Below are 18,902 nucleotides of genomic sequence, written 5' to 3' on the forward strand. Positions count from 1 at the left end.
CTACTTTTTTAAAAAAATGGTAGTACAGTAGTATCATTACTTACGAACTTAATTCGTTCCGTGACCAGGTTCTTAAGTAAAAAAGTTTGTAAGAAGAAGCAATTTTTCCCATAGGAATGAATGTAAAAGCAAATAATGTGTGCGATTGGGGAAACCACAGGGAAGGCGGAGGCCTTGTTTCCTCCCAGGAGATTCCTAGAGAGGCCCCACGGAGGCTTCTCCCTGCCTTTTCTGGCCCTGTTTCCTCCCAGGAGATTCCTAGAGAGGCCCCACGGAGGCTTCTCTGCCTTTTCTGGCCCTGTTTCCTCCCAGGAGATTCCTAGAGAGGCCCCACGGAGGCCTCTCCCTGCCTTTTCTGGAGGCTTGGGTTTGTAAATGGTTCTTGAGAAGAGGCAAAAAAATCTTGAACCCAGGTTCTTATCTAGAAAAGTTTGTAAGTTGAGGCATTCTTACCACTGTACTTAAATAAATAGTGTCCCTACTTTGTGGATTTTTCTTTATTGCAGGTGGTCCTGGAATGTAACACCCGTGATAAATGAGGGATCACTGTAATAGGGAGGGTCATTCTCAAAACACCTCTGCAGAAATATCATAGAAAAACAGTGTCCGGCAGATTTGAAAACATTCAGCAGAGAAATGTTGTCACCTAGAAAGGCAGCAACCCAACGGAAACAGTGGCACAATTGCAAAGAAATTGGCAAATGAATCGGGAAGAAATTCTTAATTCGGGGAAAGGGATGCAAAGTTTAAAAAAACAAAACGGGATTTAGAAGATTGTAAAAGATTGCTTTGCACGCCAGCGATCGTATCTGAGGAGGGTTGGTGAAGTCATTTGAACTTTGGGGTAGTTGAAAAAAGAAAGGAAGAGATGAGATGCACATTTTATAAACAAATGAATAATCTCTCAGGAATCTCCTTTTAACTCTCTAGGTCTAGGACATCTGGTTTTCAAGCTCTTTTTTATTTTCTGCCCTGGCTGCATCCCCCTTAAATTCTGCTTTTTGGGGCACTGGGGAGAACAATATAATTTAATTTTTTCAGCAATATATCTCTACCTGCCCACTACCTACCTGCCTACCTGCCTACCTACCTACCTACCTATCTACCTACCTACCTACCTATCTATCTATCTATCTATCTATCTATCTATCTATCTATCTATCTACCCCTCTCATCTCTCCCTTCTACCTTCTATCTCAATCTGTCGGTCTGTTTGTTTGCCTGTCTGTCTGTCTATCTTCTATCTCAATATCTACCCCTGTATCTATCTATCATCTCTCTATCTAGCTGTCCATCTTCTGTCTCAATGTCTGTCTGTCTGTCTGTCTATCCTCTATCTATCCATCATCTTCCTCTATCCCTATCTCTCTCTCTCTCTCTCTCTCTCTCTATCTACCTACCTACCTACCTACCCCTTTCATCTCTCCCTTCTACCTTCTATCTCAATCTGTCGGTCTGTTTGTTTGTTTGTTTGTCTGTCTGTCTGTCTATCTTCTATCTCAATATCTACCCCTGTATCTATCTATCATCTCTCTATCTAGCTGTCCATCTTCTGTCTCAATGTCTGTCTGTCTGTCTGTCTATCCTCTATCTATCCATCATCTTCCTCTATCCCTATCTCTCTATCTCTCTACCTACCTGCCTGCCTACCTACCTACCTACCTACCTACCTACCTACCTACCCCTTTCATCTCTCCCTTCTACCTTCTATCTCAATCTGTCGGTCTGTTTGTTTGTTTGTCTGTCTGTCTCTCTATCTTCTATCTCAATATCTACCCCTGTATCTATCTATCATCTCTCTATCTAGCTGTCCATCTTCTATCTCAATGTCTGTCTGTCTGTCTATCCTCTATCTATCCATCCTCTTCCTCTATCCCTATCTCTCTATCTAGCTATCTTCTATGTATGTATGTATGTATGTATGTATGTATGTATGTATGTATGTATCTATCTATCTATCTATCTATCTATCTATCTATCTATCTATCTATCTATCTATCTATCTATCTATCCTATATCTATCTCCATCCTAATCCTTTCTCTATCCTAATCTATTTGTCTACCTACCTATACCTACCTACCTACTTATCATCATCTTATGTGTATCTACCTACAAACCATCCATTCTATTTATTGGAAAAGAAGTTGACCTTGTCAGTTGTGCTCAATAAATTCAGCAGGTCCCGTTTTTCGTCCTTGTTTTAAAGGGAAGGCCAGGAGCCTTTTAATCTACTTGCAAACTCCCAACAAGAAACTTAATGCAGGTTGAATTTTTCCCCTCTGTTTCATGGCAGGTGGGCGTTGAGAATCGCCAGGGATGCCCCCAGGGATGTATTGCCCGCCGGAATTTTGGTCCCAAGAAAGCAACTACACCATCCATGTGGACTTTCTCTTACCCACCGGGATTTACCTGCCTCTGCCCGTATCCTGCCATGCCAGCCTGGCCGCCATCAAAAAGGTAAGGTCTTCACGGGGGGGATGACTCTTGCCCAGCAATAGGTAGTCCTCGCCTTACAACGAGATTCATTTAGTGGCCGTTCAAATTGGCTCCTATTTATGACAGTTGCAGTGTCCCAGGTCACTCGATCCCCTTTTGTGACCGTCTGACCAGTTCAATTGTAGCTTTAAGTCAAGGACTCTGCCTCTGTCTGTTAGTCCTTGTCTGGGGAAAAATGAAACTCATTTTCCTGTCTTTTCTCGCAGATTTTTTTTTTTTTTTTTTGCCTTTGAATGATCTGATGCTGAAATGAGTCAGGCCTTTGTAGAAACATAGAAGATTGACGGCAGAAAAAGACTTCCTGGTCCATCTAGTCTGCTCTTATTATTTCCTGTATTTTATCTTAGGATGGATATATGTTCATCCCAGGCATGTTTAAATTCAGTGACTGTGGATTGACCAACCACGTCTGCTGGAAGTTTGTTTTAAGCATCTACTACTCTTTCAATCAAATAATATTTCCTCACGTTGCTTCTGATCTTTCCCCAACTTTCCCCTAACTCTGGCCCTGGGCTCAGGTTGCTGCTGCTCAATGCCAGGTCGGTGGTAAATAAAGCTCTCCTCATCTGGGATCTGATCCTGGATGAGGAGGCCGACCTGGCTTGTATTACTGAAACCTGTCTGGGCCCGGAGGGAGGTGTTCCTCTCTCTGAAATTTGCCCAGCCGGGTTTCAGATATGGCATCAACCTCAACCCCAGGGAAGGGGGGGAGGAGTGGCTATTATAGCCAGGGAGAGCCTTTGCCTGCGTAGACTCATTGCTCCGGAAATTGCGGGTTGTGAGTCTCTCTTGCTGAAGTTGGACTTAGGGGTTCAGGTGGGCTTATTTCTCACGTACCTGCCTCCCAGCTGCGTGTCAAAAGCCCTGCCTGTGCTACTCGAGGAGGTAGCCGGGTTGGCGGTGCAGTTCGCCGGACTCATTGTCCTGGGGGACTTCAACCTGCCGTCACTCGGCGAAACCTCTGGGCTGGCACAGGAGTTCATGGCCACCATGACAGCCATGGACCTGACTCAAGTAGTACAGGGTCCGACTCACGAGGGAGGGCACGCACCTGACATGGTATTCCTTTCCGAGCAATTGAGTAATGGTCCGAGACTAAGGGGCTTAGAAGTGTTGCCTTTGTCATGGTCAGACCATTTTCTACTACGGCTTGACTTCCTGGCTCCAATCCTTCCCCGCAGGGAGGCGGAACCAATGAAGATGTTCCGCCCCAGACGCCTGATGGACCCAGAGGGCTTTCAGACGGCGCTTGGGGTTATTCCAGAGGCACTCATCCACAGTTCGGCGGAGTCCCTTGCTGAGGCCTGGAACAGGGCTGCGGCTGGGGCTCTTGACCGGATTGCGCCTTTGCGACCTCTCCGCGGCGCTAGACCCCGTAGAGCCCCATGGTTCAACGAGGAGCTCCGGGAGTTGAAACGCCAAAAGAGACGTCTAGAGAAACGATGGAGGAAGAGTAGGTCCGAATCCGATCGAACACTTGTAAGAGCTTTTATTAAGACTTACAAAGTGGCGCTCAAGGCGGCAAGATGCGCGTACCATGCCGCCTTGATTGCATCAGCGGAATCCCGCCCGGCCGCTCTGTTTAGGGTGACCCGCTCCCTTCTTAACCAGGGGGGAGCTGGGGAGCCCTTGCAGAGCAGTGCCGAGGATTTTAACACGTTTTTCGCTGATAAAGTCACTCAGATCCGGGCTGATCTCGACTCCAATTGTAATACAGAGTCGACTGACAACGAGTCAGTCGAGGTGACTGGGGCACGTACTTGTCCACCTGTCTGGGAAGAGTTTGATCTGGTGACACCTGATGAAGTGGACAAGGCCATTGGAGCTGTGAGTTCCGCCACCTGTTTACTGGATCCGTGTCCCTCCTGGTTGGTCTCAGCCAGCAGGGAGGTGACACGGAGCTGGGCCCAGGAGATTACCAACGCTTCCTTGGGGAGGGGAGTCTTTCCAACTCTCTATAAAGAAGCGCTTGTGCGCCCCCTCCTCAAGAAGCCCTCCCTGGACCCAGCCGTACTTAATAACTATCGTCCAGTCTCCAACCTTCCCTTTATGGGGAAGGTTGTCGAGAAGGTGGTGGCACTCCAACTCCAGCGGTCCTTGGAAGAAGCCGATTATCTAGGTCCCCAGCAGTCAGGCTTCAGGCCCGGTTACAGCACGGAAACCGCTTTGGTCGCATTGATGGATGATCTCTGGCGGGCCCGGGACAAGGGTTTATCCTCTGTCCTGGTGCTTCTTGACCTCTCAGCGGCTTTCGATACCATCAACCATGGTATCCTTCTGCACCGGCTGGAGGGGTTGGGAGTGGGAGGCACTGTTCTTCAGTGGTTCTCCTCCTACCTCTCTGGCCGGTCGCAGTCGGTGTTAGTGGGGGGTCAGAGGTCGGCTCCAAGGTCGCTCCCTTGTGGGGTACCTCAGGGGTCGGTCCTCTCCCCCCTGCTATTCAACATCTACATGAAACCGCTGGGTGAGATCATCCAAGGACATGGGGTGAGGTATCATCAATATGCCGATGATACCCAGCTTTACATCTCCACCCCATGCCCAGTCAACGAAGCGGTGGAAGTGATGTGCCGGTGCCTGGAGGCTGTTGGGGCCTGGATGGGTGTCAACAGACTCAAACTCAACCCGGATAAGACGGAGTGGCTGTGGGTTCTGTCTCCCAAGGACAATCCCATCTGTCCGTCCATCACCCTGGGGGGGGAATCATTGCCCCCCTCAGAGAGGGTCTGCAACTTGGGCGTCCTCCTCGATCCACAGCTCACATTAGAAAACCATCTCTCAGCTGTGGCGAGGGGGGCGTTTGTCCAGGTCCGCCTGGTGCACCAGTTGCGGCCCTATCTGGACCGGGACTCATTGCTCACAGTCACTCATGCCCTCATCACCTCGAGGTTCGACTACTGTAATGCTCTCTACATGGGGCTACCTCTGAAAAGTGTTCGGAAACTCCAGATCGTGCAGAATGCAGCTGCGAGAGCAGTCATGGGCTTACCTAGGTATGCCCATGTTTCACTATCACTCCGCAATCTGCATTGGCTGCCGATCAATTTCCGGTCACAATTCAAAGTGTTGGTTATGACCTTTAAAGCCCTTCATGGCATCGGACCAGAATACCTCCGAGACCGCCTCCTGCCGCACGAATCCCAGCGACCGATTAGGTCCCACAGAGTGGGCCTTCTCCGGGTCCCGTCAACTAAACAGTGTCGGTTGGCAGGCCCCAGGGGAAGAGCCTTCTCTGTGGCGGCACCGGCTCTCTGGAACCAACTCCCCCTGGAGATTAGAACTGCCCCTACTCTACCTGCCTTCCGTAAACTCCTTAAAACCCACCTTTGCCGTCAGGCATGGGGGAACTAAGACATCTCCCCCTGGGCATGTTTAAATTGTGTATGGTATGCTTGTGAGTGTGTATGTACTATATGGGGTTTCTTTTTAAATCTTAAATGTTTTAAATGTATTCAGATTATTTATGATTTGTTTTTCTCTGCTATGAGCCGCCCCGAGTCCTCGGAGAGGGGCGGCATACAAATCTAAATAATAAATAAATAATAATAAACTAACCTCAGATTGTGCCCCCTTGTTCTCATGTTCACTGTCCTATTAAAAACACTTTCCTCCGGAACCTTATTTAACCCTTTAACATATTTAATTGTTTCGATCATGTTGGGTTGTTGGGTGAGTGTTCTGAGCAGAACCTGCTTACAAGCGGTGTGCCACAAGGTTCTGTTCTGGGTCCTATTCTTTTTAATATCTTTGTGAGTGACATAGGGGAAGATTTGGTAGAGAAGGTTTGCCTATTTGCCGATGACTCTAAAGTGTGCAATAGGGTTGATAATTCCTGGAGGCATCTGTAATATGGCAAATGATTTAGCTTTACTAAATAAGTGGTCAAAGCAATGGAAACTGCAGTTTAATGTTTCCAAATGTAAAATAATGCACTTGGGGAAAAGGAATCCTCAATCTGAGTATTGTATCGGCAGTTCTGCGCTAGCAAAAACTTAAGAAGAGAAGAATTTAGGGGTAGTGGTTTCTGATTGGGGGGGGGGTTAAAGCCAACTCTGTAAACCACTTAGAGAGACCTGTACACTCCCTGCGAAGCGGTATATAGGTCTTAAGGCCCGTCTGCCCTTTTCTCCCAGGTGGTCTGGCACCATGCCCAGTACGAGCCCTTGTTCCAGATGCTTAGCGCCCCGGATTACTACGTCTTCACCTGCATCAACCAGGCCGCGGAGTTACAGGAACTGGAGGATGAGCAGAGGCGCCTCTGCGACGTCCAGCCTTTCCTCCCGGTCTTGCGTCTCGTGGCCCGCGAAGGGGACCGGGCGAAGAAACTGCTCAATTCTCAGATTAGCCTCTTGATTGGCAAAGGTAGGCATGGGGTCAAATGGCCTGCACTGCAGGGATGTCGGAGGGAATAAAAGAATTGCTTTCCTGAAAATAAAAGAGAGAAATATTTATAATTCTTTGAAGCCCCTTAATTGATTGAAAGCTTGTATATCCATGTCTCTGAAAAATAGCCCACCTGCTCTTTTTCAAATGCTGGGTTTTTAGTCCTTGTATTTTTTAAAGAAATATCTTTATTAATTATTAACATTTAAAAAAAAAACAAATACAAAACAACAAAAAGAATTCACAATAAGGACATAGACAGAAACTAAAACAAAAACAAAACATAACTTATACGAACGTAAAACTAACTGAAACACTCAACGATTTATAAGTTTGCCAACCTACTTGTTGGCATTGCTACTATAGCTTTTAAACTATTGTTTTCTATATTATTTACAAAAATCTTGACAGTGTTAATTTCACACTTATATCTAGTATATATATATAAGTCCTTGTTTGGATTTAATTATGTATATTCAAAGTCCCGATAGAAGAGAATATAGTGGTAGCTCAGGGTTGAGCTGTTTGGATTCCTGTTGCTCTCTAGCTTGGCAGTGATTGGCTGCAAATTTTTTTACTGCCGCACTATGGGTGTGGCTTATTGTGTTTCTGTGGCTCGATGGTCATGTGACCGGATAGGAGTGGCTTGCCAGCCATGTGACCAAATGGGAGTGGCTTGACAATCATGTGACCGGGGGTGGCTTAAAGATCATGTGACTGGGTGGGAGTGACTTACCAACCAATATAACTTTTCAAATAGGTGCTTAGACTCCTTTTTCAGTTGATTAAGTCCCATTATTTGAATTGCCACCAAAAGGGCAAACGTTAGACAGCGTCATTTGTTGAGAAGCACAGTCACATTTTAAGGTTTGGTACTGAACCCACAAGGTTCAGTAGGAAAACAGGTTAGGCAAGTAGCTCAACTTTCTTTCATTGCTATAAAAGTTCAGTTCTAGATAATGATTAAAATGATTAAAGCGTTTATGGGTAAAAATATACTATTTAATTATTTCCTTTTTTAAAAGTAATTAAGGGTCATACTAAGGTACTAGAGAAGGAAGCACAATTAAAAAAACTATTAAGTATTCAATAAATAGTGCATAAATGTAGTACCCCCACTGCATTGTCCCCCTATCACTGTTGACAGAGTAGATAGATGGACCAAAGTCTTCCTGTTCCCTGTTTTAGGTTTGCACGATTTTGATTCTTTGGCCGACTCCGAGGTGGATGAGTTCCGGGTTCGAATGCAGGATTTTTGCGAGCAGAAAGCGGCTCAGCGCCAGCAGCTCAGCTGGAAGGAGTGGATGGAGTACAGTTTCCCAGTTCAACTAGAACCAGCCCTGAGTGGGCTCGGGAGGAAAAAGACATTGCCAGCGCTCGGAAAGACCACCCATTTTGTCAACATCAAGTTTCAATCCGGAGGGGTAAAAATCCGCACGCTTCCTGAATCTCTGTAGAGAGAAAGAGAAGGGAGATGGATGTGGGGTGTGGAAAAGTGCAAAGACTACACGTGTGTTTGTGCGTGTATCTGTGTACCCTAGATTGTGGGCAGCCATAGGGAGAAACTGGCAAGGGTCTTGCTTATCTGTAAATCTCAAATACAATGGTACCTCTACTTAAGAACTTAATTCGTTTCATGACCAGGTTCTTAAGTAGAAAAGTTTGTAAGTAGAAGCAATTTTCCCCATAGGAATCAATGTAAAAGCAAATAATGCATGCAAACCCATCAGGAAAGAAATAAAAGCTCGGAATTTGGGTGGGAGGAGGAGGGGGAAGAAGAGGGGGAGGACAGTCACTGCTGAAGGAAGAAGGTGAGGGGAATAAAAAAAATCCAAAACTTTAAGGCTTAAAAAAAAAAGAGGCAGTGAGGAGGAGCACGTGCCTCCCGTACACTCGGTGTGAGGCTGCCTCCCATACACTGCGCCAGAGAGAGAAACCCAGGCGGGTGAGGGGGGAACCTCCCGTTCCTTTGACTGAAAGGCAGATACTGCTGCTGCTGCTACCTGCTTCCTCTTCCTTCCCATGCTGAAGGGCTCCCCTCCTCTCACTCACTTTGTAGCTTGTGCCTTTCCTTCACTATGGTGACTCCTTGGTTTGGCTGAAGCCGAGTTGATTCAGCTGGGGCGAAGCGCCCCCTTTTACCTTTCCGCGCCCAGACACTCCAGGAGGCAACCTTGCACCGGGTGAATGGAAAGCAGCGTGAGGGAGTCACCACAGTGAAGTGATTTATTCCCTCTGCAAGTGCCCTGAGAAAGGAAAATGCTTCATTCGCTCTGGACTGCCAAAGCTTCCTTAAGGCCCACTGAAAGGCTCCTCTGGCAGCTCAGAAAAGCCTGAGATGCCAGGATTAAATGGGGAATAGCAGGAAACTGGCCGGGTCTTCGTGCCGCTCCCAAATTTCCTGGTTCTTAAAAAGAGGCAAAAACACCTTGAACACCCTGTTCTTATCTAGAAAAGTTCTTAAGTAGAGGCGTTCTTAGGTAGAGGTGCCACTGTACTTTCTTTTCTTTATTTCTCTCTCTCTTTCTTTCTTTTTTCTTTTCATTCTTTTCTTTCTTTCTCTTTCTTTTTTCTCTTTCCTTTCTCTCCCTCTCCCCCTCTCTTTCCTTTCTCCTTCTCTCCCCCTCTCTTTTTCTTCCTTCCTTTCTCTTCCCAGTTTTTCCTTCCTTCTTTCTTTTTCTTTCTTTTTCCTTCCTTCTCTCTCCCCTCCCCTCTCCTCCCTTTACTTACCTTTTTTCCTTTCCTTTCTTTTTTCTTTCTCTTTCCTTCCTTCCTCCTCTCTCCACTCCTCCCCCTTTCCTCCCCTCTTTCACTTCATTTCCTTTTCTTTCTTTCTTTTTCCTCTTTTCTTTCTCTTTCCTTCCTCCTCTCTCCTCTCCTCCCCCTTCCCTCCCCTCTTTCTTTTCCTTTCACATATTTCTTCACCTCCCACCTTTCTCAGATCTTGGCTTATTCACAAAAATCTGATCAGTGGGGACAGGTAGGCAGTGAACCAGTGCAAAATACAGGCAGTCTTCAACTTGCAACCACAACATTTATTTATTTATTTTGATTGCACAACCGCGGGGGATATGTTACGACGGTCGCTAAGCGTGACAAAGAGTCGTAACCCTCTTTTTTCCCTTACCAATGGTCACTAAACGATTGGTTTTAAGTTGGAAGCTACCTGTATCAATGAGGAAGCAGCAGAGAGGGAAATGAAAAAAATAAACCTTCCGCCTTTTTATTTTTTATTTTTTCCTGGATTGGCAGGAGAGCTTCACTTTCCAGGTTTCCCTGAAGGAGTTCCCTGTCACTCTGATGAGTTATGCCGTGAAGAAGCAAGCTACCATTTTCCGCCAGCAAAGAGCGAACCCCGTAGACGAGTACACCTTGCAGGTGAACGGGAAATACGAATACATCTACGGGGAGTATCCTCTTTATCAGTTCCAGGTGTGTTGTTCCCCTCTCCCATCCCTTGGCTAAGCAAACACAATCATTTTGAAGACAGGGTGATAATAATAAAATAATAATAATAATAATAACAACAACAACAACAACAACAATAATGGTTAGTTTTGTTTTTTCAGCCATTTTAAGATAGGCGGACTTCAACTCCCAGAATTCCCCAGGCCAGCAAAACAAAGCAAAGCTGCTTGGGAATTCTGAGAGTTTAAGTCCCTCCCCTCACTTCTTAAAATGGCCGCCTTTGAGAAACACTGCTTCAGATAACACTGAGGAACAGCAGTTTTGTTGCCTTAAATCTGTGACTTGTTTTCAACTAACTTTTGGCTTCTGGATCCAAAAATAATCATGTTTTTTGTCTGTCATGTCAACTTTTTAAGCCACAGAATACCCTCAAAAGTTTCACAAATTGCACATATAAAGGAAAGGAAAATCTTACTAAATATACTGTTTACAAAGAATAATTTTATTCACACAAAGGCTATAATATTTACTGTAAGTTAAATTGTGTTCATACAAATAGTTGGGGGTTTTTAATCGAACAGGAATTATACATATTAAGGTAAAAATTTCAGCTTATAGCTTTTTCTGGAATGTTTAATCTGTGGACATTCCCATAAGGTGTAGAGGAAAAACTTGATGTGGTAGAAGAAAACTAACTACAATTTTGAAACCAGCATGCCTAATTAACTATTTAAAAAAGCTCACAAATCAAACTCAACAGAAATTGTGTTACAAATTGTTCCCCAGTGAATTGGTTTGTCCATATGCTGTTTGGCCCTGATGCAATTTAGACCCCTGACACATTGCCAGCCCCAAACTGGCATGCTAGTCATCATGAATCCCAAAGGAATTTCAAGGCAACCATCGAGGGACAAGCAAGAAACTAAAACAATTGCCGAAACCTGTTGGCGTTTGGGAAGCCAGGCCTCAGTCTTTTTTTTTTTTTTTGCTATTTGAAGCAAATGTGACTCCCTTTCTTTCACAGGTGCTAGAAGCTTGAGTTTGGTTTTATCTTTTTATTTTTTTTAATGTAACATTTTATTGTTTTTCATTTTTGAACATGACAAAAATTTAACACAGTTCTACACTACTACTAAATAATGTGCTTTATACAATGTACATTCATTTCATATGTTTACAAAGTTCCATATTTTTGTCATTTCACATTATTTCACAGTTCTTTCTTTTGGTTTCTCTTAGTCCAATCATACCATCTTTTCCATATTTTTTAATATGCCAAATTATTTTGACCTTTGAGTTCAATGGACAATCTGTCCATCTCTGCACACCTGCAAATTTTTTTCATCATCATTATAATTATAATTATTATAATTATTACTATTATTATTATTATTACTATTATTATTGTTGTTGTTGTTGTTGTTATTATTTAGATTTGTATGCCACCCCTCTCCAAAGGAGTTTGATTATTCTTCCAAAATTGAGCATGTCCTATCCTCACTGCCATTATATATAGTTAAATATTATATATTTTGAGGGGTACCGTTTTTTCATTATACCCAGCAAAAAAATATATATATTTCCAGTAACCATTCATAGACTTTTTTCCAGCAACCTTTAGCTTCAGGGCACGTTCACCACATATGAAATAAGGTACCTAACTCTTGTTTACATTTCCAACAAATCAAATTAGCATTTGGATGTATTCTAGCCAATCTTGGCGGAGCTAAGTGCCATCTGTAGAACATTTTGTAATAATTTCCTTTATATGCTATAGATTTAGTTATTTTATAATTTATATTTCAAGTCTTCTCCCAGTCAGCCAGATGTATATCATGACCTAGGTTTTTAGGCCAGGCTATCATGGGTCTTGATTTCGGTTTTAAACTTGTCTAAGTTCTTAGGATTCTGCTCCAGGGACTACTACCCTTGGGATTTGAGCCTTGTTTCCTTTTATTCCCAATGAACGCTCGATTGGGTTAGCGTTGAAGTTTTGGTTGAGGTGTTAACGTGGGTCTTCTTCTTTCCCCTCAGTATATCCGAGAATGTCTCCACCGGCGTTTCGTCCCCCACCTCATTATGGTCCACAGATCCTCTCTCCTGAGTTTGCGGGAAGAACAGAGCAATGGGCTTGGCCATCACCCCAAAACAGCCCCCAAATTGTCTCCGTGCCCTAAGCAGAAGGTAACCCATATAATGTTCCTTTTTTTCACCACTGTTGCAAACGAAGAGATGGCACCAGTAGCAAAAGCTGGGCTGTACGCACAGCTTTGCTTTTCCTGCTTGCGCGGGCATAAATTATTATTATCATTATCATTATCATTATATCCCAACGAGGGGGCACGTTTAAGATTTCGGTGATTTTTTGCTTCTGCACATGCACGGAAGCAAAAAAAATCCCCCCAAATCTCGCATGCGTACGTGCCTCCTTGTGAGATTTTGCTTCCTGCGCATGCGCAGAAGCAAAATCTTGCTCAGATGCGCACGCATCAGAAGCAAAGCTGCGCACTCAGTGCATTGGTAGTGGCGGTAACAGCGTGGGAGATACAACAACAGTGTTTTAGGATTTGAGGGGTGCCCCCAAAAGAGGAAAGGGATTCAACCTTTCCTCCAGAAGGCAGGACAAGAAACAACGGATGGAAACTAACCGAGGAGAGAAGCCACTTGGAACGAAGGAGAAACTTCCTAACAGGGAGGATAATTAGCCAGTGGAACAGCTAGCCACCAGAAGTTGTGTTTCCTCTATCACTGGAGATTTTTAAGGAGAGACTGGATGGCCACCAGTCTGAAATGATGTAGGGTCCCCTGCTTGAGTTAGGGGTTGTACTAGAAGACCTGCAAGGTCCCTTCCTGCTCTATTCTGATTGATTGATTCATATGTTTCTTTTTTCAATTCTGTTTGGAAATAAAGGTGTTCCCTGGGAGGCTGGTGCAGAATTCTTTGGTTGGAATTTTGGGTTCATCCTCAGTGCTTCTTTCTTCAAATCCCAACCTTTGTGTGGCGAACCTTTTTTTTCCTTGGATGCCAAAACAGTGTGCGTATGCACTATCGCACATGCGCAAGTGCCAACATCCCTAATTCAATGCCTAAGAAGGGCGAAAACAGCTTCCCCCACCCTCTGGAGGCCCTTTGGAGGCTGGAAACGGCTTGTTTCCCAACTTCTGGTAGACTCATGTTTTGCCCTCCCCAGGCTCCAAAGGCTTCCCTGGAATTAGGGAGGAAAAAAACACCCTCCCCCATCCCCCTTGAAGCTCTCTGGAAGCCAAGAACACCCTCCCAGAGCCTCCGTGTGAGCCAAAATTCAGCTGGCCAGCATACACATGCACATTGGAGCTGAGCTAGGACAAAGGCTCACGTGCCAGCAGATATGGCTCCACATGCCACCTGTGGCACCCGTGACATAGGTTCGCCATCCCTGGTGTAATGTGTCCTACCTCATAGGGGTGTTGGGGAGACAATTTTAATTCAAGGTTGATTTGAAGACTTTTGCAAATCCATCTTTGCGAGGGAAGTTTAAATGGCTTATCAGGGGCTATCTAGCCATCCTTCTGGGGCCAAAATTCCAAAATTAGCCGTGAAATCTAACTTCACCTGTTTTCTGTTCTGCTTGTTCCTTGCGCTTAGTTGACCTGTGTATCCCTGTGGTCCCTGGAGCAGCTGTATTCTATCGAACTCCTGCATTGCAGCAAAGTGAACGCTGACGAAGGAATGAAAGTAAGTCACCTTAAACCAAATAAATATATATTTTTCTGTCTCTCTCCTATTCTTCTTTCGGCTAGACATACTGCGGCTTTCTGTCTTCCCACTCAAGATTTGTTTACGACTCGCCTTTAACCAAACCTGTGATCTTCAAGCTCGAAAAACATGCAACTGGCTCTTGTTGTTTTTTCCTTTTTCTTTCTAAAACTCTTTTCATTCAATTCTATAATTCAGCGGTCGAAAACGTCTCACTACAGGAAGTGAGGGTGGCAGGGTTGATTAGCCAGAAATGAACTTCTTAGAAACTAGTTTATGGTGTGTGTGTGTGTGTGTGTGTGTTTGGTTTTTTTAAAAGAAAAAGTTTTCCTTCCTTTCCACTTACGCTAAAATGAAGCTTTTTGCAAATAATTTTTTTTTAAAGCGAACGTCACTTGACTTTATAGTTCTGGGGGAAAAATTTTTTTTAACTTTTTTTTTCAATGGAGAAATTAGAGGGTTGAAGGAAATAAGGAACCGCAAGGGTTGTTTTTTTAATTGCTTCTCTCTTTTTGCAGATCATATTTAAGATGTTATTTCCTTCCTGAATTTAAGTGCAAATTTCCGAATTGTGTTGATCAAATTGGAGCGTGTGATGCTTCGGGTTTATTATGGCAGCCTTGTATGCAAACTGACTTGGGGTTATTATAGGATGCTTATAATATAAGTGTAAGACAAGACATTATTCTAATGGCAGTGAGGACGTTAAAACAACTACCGTATTTTTCGGTATAAGACACACCGTTTTCCTCCCTAAAAGAGTCTGAAAATTCAGGTCCATCTTATACTCTGAATGTAGCTTTTTTTCAAAGTTTTCTTTTCCCCCAGCACTAACCCAGCTTTTACTTTGCAGGTTATTTCATTATTACTATTTGCGAAGAATGTTTTCCAAGCCCTAAGTCTTTGCAGGGTTTTTTTATTGCTCTAACTTGCTCCAAATATTTCTTTCCAGTCATAACCAGGTGCTAACGATGGTCCCAGCTCTTACCTTGCAAGCTCTTTCATTGTTACTCTTTGCGAATAATGTTTTCCAAGCCCTAAGTCTTTGTAGGGTTTTTTCATTGCTCTACTTGCTCCCAATGTTTCTTTCCAGTCCTAACCAGGTGCTAATGGTTTTCCCAGCTCTTACTGGCTTGCAAGCTCTTTCATTGTTACTCTCTCCAAATAAAGCTTTTTTAAAGCCCTAACCAGGGGATAAAATAATGTGCTGAAGCTGACCAGACTAAAGACGCTAGCCAGATGAGTATCCGATAAGCAGATTATTTTCCCTATTTTTCTCCCCAAAAACTAAGGTGCGTCTTATACTCCGGTGCATCTTATATGCTGAAAAATATGGTATATTGTCATTTCATAGAAAAGAACCATTAGGGTAGACCAGTGCTTGGGTGCCAAAAGGGTGTGTGTGATAGTTCACAAGCATGCCTACACCCATAATGCAATGCCCTCCCTAGGCACATGTGCACACAACCCCCCCCCCCCCACTCCCCTATCACTTATATGTGCAGGCCTCACTGAAGCCTCTGGACTTCTCCCATGCCTCCTGGAAGGAGAGTCCAGCATGGGTTTAGCTCAAGTCTTATTGGTAGGACTGAGTTTCAAATTAACATAAATAAATAATAATTAGGTACCGCCCCCTTGCTGCCCCAAGTAACCAGTTTTAAAAAACTCAGTCGAGGTTAAGGACATGAGTTTTTTCCTCTCACCTTTAGGTTGAGTATTTAAAGTAATGTATTGTAATTAAAATTATTGTTGAACCTTGTAATTTTTCTCCCTTTTGTTTTTGTATAGGTTCGAATTCTTCTGATGGGGTCTCTGCCCTCCGCGGGCACCACCCCCACCTTTTCTCCTTTTGGGGCCTCTTCTCTTCGCGGGTACTGCCCACCGAGGAGCAACTGGGCTGTTTTTTATTGTTAAAAATTGTGACTGAAAGTCCAATTAGCCCAATCACCCCAGATGGGGGGGGTCCGCCCCTCCCCATTGTCGGGGGCGGCGGAAGCTTCAGACGCCGGTTTTGGCAACCGCGGCGGCCATTACGGCCGCCGAACAGCTGAGTGAGCCGGAGGGGGGCTTCTTAAGCCGCAGCGAGCGGACGGCGGCGAAATGATCATTCCCGGCCGAAACTGAAGCCGCGGCGGCCATTACAGCCGCCGAACAGCTGTTTGGAGGGTTCGCAGCAGGGAGCAATGAAACTGAGGCTTGGCGAGCCGCAAGGGCTCGATTACAATCAAAGCTGCTGTTCCCGCCCTTTTCTAATTAGTGTGGTGCCCTATGAGGCAATTTCCCTGCGAAGCCCTATAAACCGCCATGTTTGTCTGTTGGCTTTATGCCAGACATAAAAGTGCCGTTCGAATTGGCGCGAACTGGGCAGGGGGCCAAGTTGTCAGGCTCTAAGATCTGCCCAGAGACAGTTGACAAGGTCACGTGGGCGGCTAACAGCCAATCAAAAACCGTTTAGCTGTTCAGCCTGCCTGTCTGTCTTTAAATGCGAGTGAGAGCCTTTATTACTGTTCAACAGTCTTGATTGCCTTGTGTTTTGTAATTCAATCGTGAGTACGCTGCCCCATATCCAAATAAGATATGGCTGACCAACTTATCAGTGGGGAGGAGCAGGCCCAACCAGCTCAAACACCTGTTAAGGGGAAGGATAAGGCCAGCAAGCCTAGGAGTAAGTCCTCCCAATCAAGCTCCTCTCTTCGTGAGGCTGAGAGGAAGATCAAGGCCCTGGAGCAGCGTTTGGAGGCGGCCTTGTCCCCTCCCATCATAGGTGGACTGTCCATAGGCCCTTTCCAGCCTCTTCCTCCATCGCTTTCTGTGGGATCCCAGGGCACAGCAACCGAGAGGGACTGGTCCCCTGACAGGCAGGCCCCTCTTCCCTTGCCATCAATTGCTGCAAGGCCTGAGAGGCCTTCATCTTCTCATTCCCAGGCACTGCTTCAAGGGGAGCTACAGACACCATGTTATGGGCCTTCAGCTACTTTCACCCCCACAGCAGCCGGGCTTAGAGACAATGCAGATGCCTGGCAGGCCTTTGCCCCTGCTATACAGGACATTGTCGCCAATGCATACACGCAGGGCATAGCTGCAGCAACCCAACGAGCCAATACCTTTCCATCTCAGCCTATCCAGCCCAGGGATATCTGGTCAGTTCCACCGCCCCCTACTGGGTTGGGTTCTATGTCTATTGACCACACCGACTTTGAAGAAGACAGTGACCACGGAGATGGCCTGTCAGATGACGAATTCTCGGTTCCAGAGCAGCCAGCAGTGGCAGGTCTGTTCAAACCCTCTTTGTATAGGGTTTTATTACGTAAGGCAAAGCAAGCCTTAGATGTACCAGGAGCAACACCACTGGTGGAATCATCAGACGGGCCACGCACTTCAGCTGCTCTATGTAAGGAACCCGCCAGAGAATCGGACAAGGTTCCTGCACTGGAGATCTTCCTCGAGAATGTCAAGCGCCCGTGGCAACATCCGGCGGCGGCGCAAGGGCCTTCAAACCTGGAACGCAGGTTTTATACCTTTGATGACAGCATGGAGACGCTACTCCAGTTTCCTCCTGTGGACAAACCAGTGGCCACATTGGTTTCCCGCACGGTTGTGCCTTCGGAGACGGCGGACAACTTGAAACCGGATGAAAGGAGAGCGGAAAATCTTCTCAAGAAGACCCACCAGATGGCCGCTTGGGCTCTGCGAGCAGCCTCCACCGCCTCCTTCTTCAGTCGGGCATCCATTATGTGGATTCAGGAGGTTCAGGCGAGACTGGCTCCTGAGGAGACTCGACTGCGGCAGGACCTGAATAAGCTCCTCGCGACGGCAGAATTTTCCACGGATGCCACCCTGCATGCCGCAAAATTTGCCTCCAGGGCTATGGCCTCCACCATTTCATCAAGGCGCCTGCTTTGGCTCAGAAATTGGCAGGTGGATGCCAAGTCCAAGTGGACTTTGTCTTCAGCTCCCTTTGAGGGCACTAAATTGTTCGGGGAGGCCCTAGATCCTGTCCTGGTGGAGGATAAGGATAAAAGGAAGGTCCTCCCAAGATCTTTCCGCCGCCAGGACCGCAGGGCTGGTCCGTACTCCCGTAGGCAGTCCTTTCGGTGGGACTCGTGGTCCGCCCCTTCACAGCAGGCCAGACCTTACTCGCAGGGGGCCTTTTCCTCATCCTACAGGAATGACCGACAGTATTCCCAGGAACGAGGCAGAGGCTTCTCCCAGACGAGACGTCCATACCGGGGATACCAACAACGGAACGCCAGACGTGCCAAGTGACTGCCCGGACGACATTCCCTTGGGGGGCAGGCTACAAAAGTTCAGCGACAGATGGCGAGCTACCACCTCAGACCCTTGGGTCTTAGCCACTATCTCCCAAGGGCTAAAGATCGAGTTTCTACACGATCCTCCAAACCATTTTACTGCCTGTCCGGTCCCCAGAGACTTCGAAAGGAGGTCTTTGTTGGATCAGGAAATTCTCCACCTTTTACAAATCCAGGCGATCGAACCTGTTCAGGACAATTCCAAGGGTACGGGGTTCTATTCAAGGGTGTTCCTTGTACCCAAGGTCTCCGGGGGTTGCAGGCTCATCTTGAACCTCAAACGTCTCAACCAGTATATTCTGTATCGACGGTTCAAGATGGCCTCCCTCCGCTCCATCCTGGCCTCTGTTCGGGCAGGGGACCTGCTTACTTCAGTGGACCTGAAGGAGGCCTACCTGCACATTCCCATACACCCGTACCATCGACAATTCCTTCGATTCTGTCTACACAACGTCCATTACCAGTACAGGGCCATGCCCTTTGGCCTATCATCGGCCCCACGTACCTTTACGAAGGTACTGGATGCACTACTGGCCGATCTGCGGTCCCGCCCGATACGGATTCTCGC

General features: G+C 45.9%; 1 protein-coding gene across 5 annotated transcripts in view; it reads left to right on the forward strand.

The window, feature by feature from the left end:
• PIK3CD (phosphatidylinositol-4,5-bisphosphate 3-kinase catalytic subunit delta) overlaps nt 1-18,902 on the forward strand; it is a 64,336-nt gene that overhangs the window by 4,339 nt on the left and 41,095 nt on the right. For all 5 annotated transcript variants that reach the window (XR_011559727.1, XM_070759263.1, XM_070759262.1 and 2 more), the window contains exons 2-7: nt 2,295-2,458; nt 6,631-6,859; nt 8,069-8,304; nt 10,133-10,312; nt 12,323-12,472; nt 13,914-14,003. Coding sequence is in view for 4 of the 5 variants with exons in the window: in XM_070759263.1 (XP_070615364.1) it covers nt 2,318-2,458; nt 6,631-6,859; nt 8,069-8,304; nt 10,133-10,312; nt 12,323-12,472; nt 13,914-14,003 (1,026 nt within the window). In the remaining variant the exon portion in view is untranslated. The remainder of the gene's footprint in view (nt 1-2,294; nt 2,459-6,630; nt 6,860-8,068; nt 8,305-10,132; nt 10,313-12,322; nt 12,473-13,913; nt 14,004-18,902) is intronic.

This window comes from Erythrolamprus reginae, chromosome 8 (genome assembly GCF_031021105.1).
Source record: "Erythrolamprus reginae isolate rEryReg1 chromosome 8, rEryReg1.hap1, whole genome shotgun sequence".
Lineage (NCBI taxonomy): Eukaryota > Metazoa > Chordata > Lepidosauria > Squamata > Dipsadidae > Erythrolamprus > Erythrolamprus reginae.